We start from the raw sequence: 4,708 nt of genomic DNA, 5'->3' as shown, positions 1-4,708 counted from the left end.
GAGCTGACACTTATGTCCATACATAAACCTACACACAAATGTTTATAACAGCTTTATTCATGGTTGCCAAAAACTGGAAGCAATCGAGTTGTCCTTCAGTAGGTGGATGGGTAAACAAACTGTGGACTATCCATACAATGGAATAGTATTCAGTGATAAAAATAAATGAGTGGACAAACCACAAAAAGACATGGAAGAACCTTAAATGCATATTGTTAAGTAAAAGAATTCAATATGGAAAGGCTATACACTGTATGATTCCAACTAGATGACCTTCTAAAAAAGGCAAAACTTGGATAATAAAAAGATCAATAGATGATAGGGATTCGGGGAGAAGGGGAGAAAAGATAAATAAAGGTGAAGCATGGTGGATTTCAGGGCAGTGAAGCTATTCTGTATGATACTATAATGGTAGAAACATTATACACTAGAGGCCCGATGCACAAAATCCGTGCAAGGGTAGACCTTCCTTCCCCCGGCTGCCGGCACCAGCTCCCCTCAGGCACCCAGGACCTGGGCTTCCCTTGCAGAGGGAGGCCACCGACCCACTGCAGCCTGCTGGTCGGTGGCCTGGGCCTCCCTCTGCAGGGCGATCATAGGGCGATGGCCGGGCCCCTGACCAATTGCACTGCACCCGCCTTGGCTGGCCTGGCCCCAGTTGATGTCATAGCATGGTCATCTGCAAGGTTGCCCAGAAGGTCATTCGGTTTAATTAGCATATTATGCTTTTATTATTATAGATTTTTCAAAACCTATAAGACTGCACAACACAAAGAGTGAACCTTAATGTAAATGATGGATGTCAGTTAGTAATGTACCAATAGTGGTTGATTAATTATAATAAATACTCTACACTAATGCAAAATGGTATTCACAGGGGAAAGGTATGTGGGAATTCTGTTATTTGCTCAATTTTTCTGTAAATCTAAAACTTCGTAACAATAATGTTTATCAGGTTAAAGAAGAGAAAAAGTGCTAAATAAATATCATCTATCATAATTATTATAGCATTCAGCCCTTGTGAAATGGACTAGATTTGTTTTGTGACCTTGTTTGTTTGTTTCTTTGTTTCTGATTATAAAAGATCTATGAACTTAGCTCTATCAATTTACAAATCAAGTATTATGTAATTCTCTACCAGCAAGAAAGAGCAGGTTTAGAGAATTGTCTAAGATTAATGACTAAGACAGGGCAATGCTGAGACAAAACCCAAGTATTCTATAGTTTGTCAATTCTACCTTGTTTCCCTTCAATGATCTGAATTTGTATTAACTCCCTATTTCAGCAACTTTCAACTTTGGTTGAAATTTACCATTTCCTAGCTCACCAAAGGACATCTAAGGCTCATGCTGATGTGGTTCAAGGCACAGCCTATAACCCAAACGTGGATCACTGAGATATCTGGGATAGTGAAGAGTAATTGATTCCCTTTCTGAATTGCTGCATGAGTAAAATGAACTCTAAGTCATTTTAATATTTTCTCAGCACACGTGAACTTCTGATCCCCAACTTAGAGAACTAACTTTACGTACATACAGCGGTTTTACAATGTTACACAAATGCTTTCCCCCCACTTAGGAAACTGAAATACCAACATACGCTTCACTCCCTCGTTCTCTCTGACAATGTGTTGATGGCTTGTGACATTATGTAGCAAATCAAATGATATTTCAGGTCACTGCCAGATCTCTCTAGTTAGTAGACACTCAGAGTCACTTTCCTGCTCATCTATTTCATGCATCCCTGCTGACTCATCCTCTAAAAGGGCTGTACTATTTCTAAAGAACAGAGATTTCCCAACCTTCTTAGTGGTGAAGAGTTGTCAGGCTCAGCCCCCTGTTACATCTAACTCAAATGCTACTACTAAAACTTGCAGGGGACATAAACTCAAATGTCTACACGTGACATAAATGAGTGAAGCGGGTGAGGTGTGTAATAGGGACTAGTGGGGACTGTGGAAAACTGGGGAGCAAAAGTTCTGTCTTATCGAGACAGCTGTGATTCAGCTCCAGCAAAACAGAACACATGAGGGCTCAGGATTATCACATTTTCTGATTTTCCAAAAGACGTCATATACTGAGAGTTTTAAATATCAATTCCATTTGATTTTTAAGAATACTGTGTAGACCAAGCCAAAGACATCTTCAGGTTGTCCATTTCGACCACCTGATTTAATTCCTTTTCCTCTTCTGCTCAAAGTAGAAATGTCACACCCAGCTTTATCATGTGCTAATACATTCCTCGAGGATGGCGGCCCAGGTGTTTTCAGAACATATTCTAGAGAGCCTTAGGGCAGATTTTTTCAAAGCAGCATCTCCAAAACATCTGAATAAATATCACCCCAGAAGTTGCCTCAAATGCTAGATCCTGGGCCCCCGTCCAGGCCTCTGGATCAGGATTCCAAAGGATCCTTAGGAATGCCTCAGGCATTTTGGAAATTCAGAATCTATCTGTAAATAAGACAGTATTTAGTTATTGAGGATTAAATAGTTATTTAGACAGTATGTAGTTATAGAGGATTAAATGAGGAAATATAATATTTCCTCATTTAATGCTCAGTATCCCAAGATGCCAGGATTTCTAGTGAGATTTTTTTGGAAAATTGGGGTCTGAGACTCAATGCTGGTTTGAAAACAATTGCTTCCATGCGGACCTTGTAAGGCATTGATGAGAAACTTCAGGAAGGCTCAAACTGGACTGCTTAAAACACTACAGCTAATTAGGACAAAACCCTGCAGGTGGAGACAGCTTCCTCTCAACATTCAGGTGCCCAAGAGCTACCTCCTCAGAGAGGCCTTCCCAGATCATGTACTTAAAACAGACCCTCTCTCCATCCCTGTTACTCTCCACCCCATTACTTTGTCTTATTCATAGCACTTACTTATCACTACCTGACTTTGTGGATTAGCTTGTTTACATAATTGTTATCTGTCTCCTCCTCAACTTTAGCTTCAAGAGCAGTCTTTCCTGTACTGTGAGCTGTACTATCCATTACTGTACTGTGACCTCTTACATTAGGCCCAGGCATACAGTAGATGCTCTATAAATTGTTGCTGAATAAATAAGTAGTTGTTGAGGATTAAATGAGGAAATATAATATTGGACAAAATCTGGTTCTGATCCTCAAGGATTCTAGTCTCCTGACTCCTCCATCTTTGGATCTCACAGCAGCTGTCACCAGAATCCTGTTCCCACTCTCATATTTTACCCTAGTTTCAAAGATCTCTAGAATAAATATAATTCATGCTTTTTAGAGCCATTATTACACACAGACTACCAGTGGGACTCCCTCCCATCCAGAGTTCAAGGGCAAGCAGACTCAGATCCCGTGGCTCTGGGCCAGGCGACACCCACCAAATGACCACACATCCGACTTGCTGCTGTAGCGGCTGAAGGAGAAGACTTCCGGGGACGCCCACTTCACCGGGAACTTGGTGCCTGTGGAGCTGGTGTACTGATCGTCAAGGACAAACCTGGGAAGAGAGCGGAGAGAGCATGTCGGCATGTTCTGGGGGCCTGAGTCCCCCTCCTGAGGCTGTGCCGACACCATTCCCCGAGTTACCTTGTCATCCCAAAGTCCGACACCTTGATGACTTGGTTTTCTCCCACTAGGCAATTCCTGGCAGCCTGGACAGGGCAGGCCAACGGCCAACAGAAGGGAAAGAGAAACTGTTAGTGGATAATCAATAATGAAGGCGTCTCCTATAATTAGATCCTTTGCTTTTCTAGGTGCTGCTGTAGGAGGCCTTGAGGAGCTCGACAAACGTTAATTGAGTTTCACAAACGCCTGATGAAAGGTAGCTAGAAAGAGGAATGCGTGAGGTGCTTTATCAGGATGAGGAAGTTGGCCCTTTTATCTTCATTTCTGGGATCCTAATTAGAAGAGAAATCCATGTGTGGTCTAACCAATGATATGCTCTAATGCAACCATATGTGATAAAAACGTTAACATTAGGGCTACTGGGAAGAGTCTGTCGCCCATTTGACTAAAATAAGAATGTTGCTGAAACCGGTTTGGCTCAGTGGATAGAGCGTCAGCCTGCGGACTGAAAGGTCCCAGGTTCAATTCCGGTCAAGGGCATGTACCTGGGTTGCGGGCACATCCCCAGTAGGAGATGTGCAGGAGGCAGCTAATCGATGTTTCTCTCCCATCGATGTTTCTAACTCTCTATCTCTCTCCCTTCCTCTCTTTAAAAAATCAATAAAATATATTTTTTAAAAAAGAATGTTTTCAAGTTGCTAATCCCCTTGAAACTATTTCTCAGTAGGAAGGGTACCTATTCCCCAATCAGTATCCCAGAATGTGGCATCGGAAGGTCCCTTAGCAATAAAAGACTCCAGGGAGCCTCAAATGTTAATGTGCCTACAATCCCATGGCAGAGCGTGTTAAAATAAGGATTCCGGAGCCCCAACCCCCAGAGGTTCCAAGGACAGTTCTAGGTGGGATTCTCATAGCTCCTGGGGTAACACTTGGAGAAAAACGACTTGTCCACTTTCCTTGTTTTACCAGGAGGACACAGAGAGGCGAAGAAAAAGAGGCTGTTTGTTGCATTTTGGAAGGATAAACTGAATCTCTCAGAGGGTTAAAGTTAGAGGTGGGACTGCGATTAGAGCCCCACTCGAAGTCCTCATGAAAGGCTTTCCCACTGGGACATCCCGAAGTGGGTAGAGGAAGTAAGGTTGGGAAGGGAGGGGATGGGAGGGGAGT

The 4,708-nt window shown here is 42.7% G+C and overlaps 1 protein-coding gene across 1 annotated transcript in view; it reads right to left on the bottom strand.

The window, feature by feature from the left end:
* Positions 1–4,708, bottom strand: part of ITK (IL2 inducible T-cell kinase) — a 50,644-nt gene that overhangs the window by 2,668 nt on the left and 43,268 nt on the right. The window contains exons 14-16 of the mRNA XM_015565663.1: positions 3,563–3,627; positions 3,355–3,473; positions 1,328–1,371 (exon numbers count right to left, since the gene is read on the bottom strand). Coding sequence (XP_015421149.1) covers positions 1,328–1,371; positions 3,355–3,473; positions 3,563–3,627 — 228 coding nt within the window. The remainder of the gene's footprint in view (positions 1–1,327; positions 1,372–3,354; positions 3,474–3,562; positions 3,628–4,708) is intronic.

This window comes from Myotis davidii, unplaced genomic scaffold, assembly GCF_000327345.1.
Source record: "Myotis davidii unplaced genomic scaffold, ASM32734v1 scaffold18, whole genome shotgun sequence".
In the NCBI taxonomy this organism is placed as follows: Eukaryota; Metazoa; Chordata; class Mammalia; order Chiroptera; family Vespertilionidae; genus Myotis; species Myotis davidii.
This window is presented reverse-complemented; position numbering and strand designations above follow the sequence as displayed.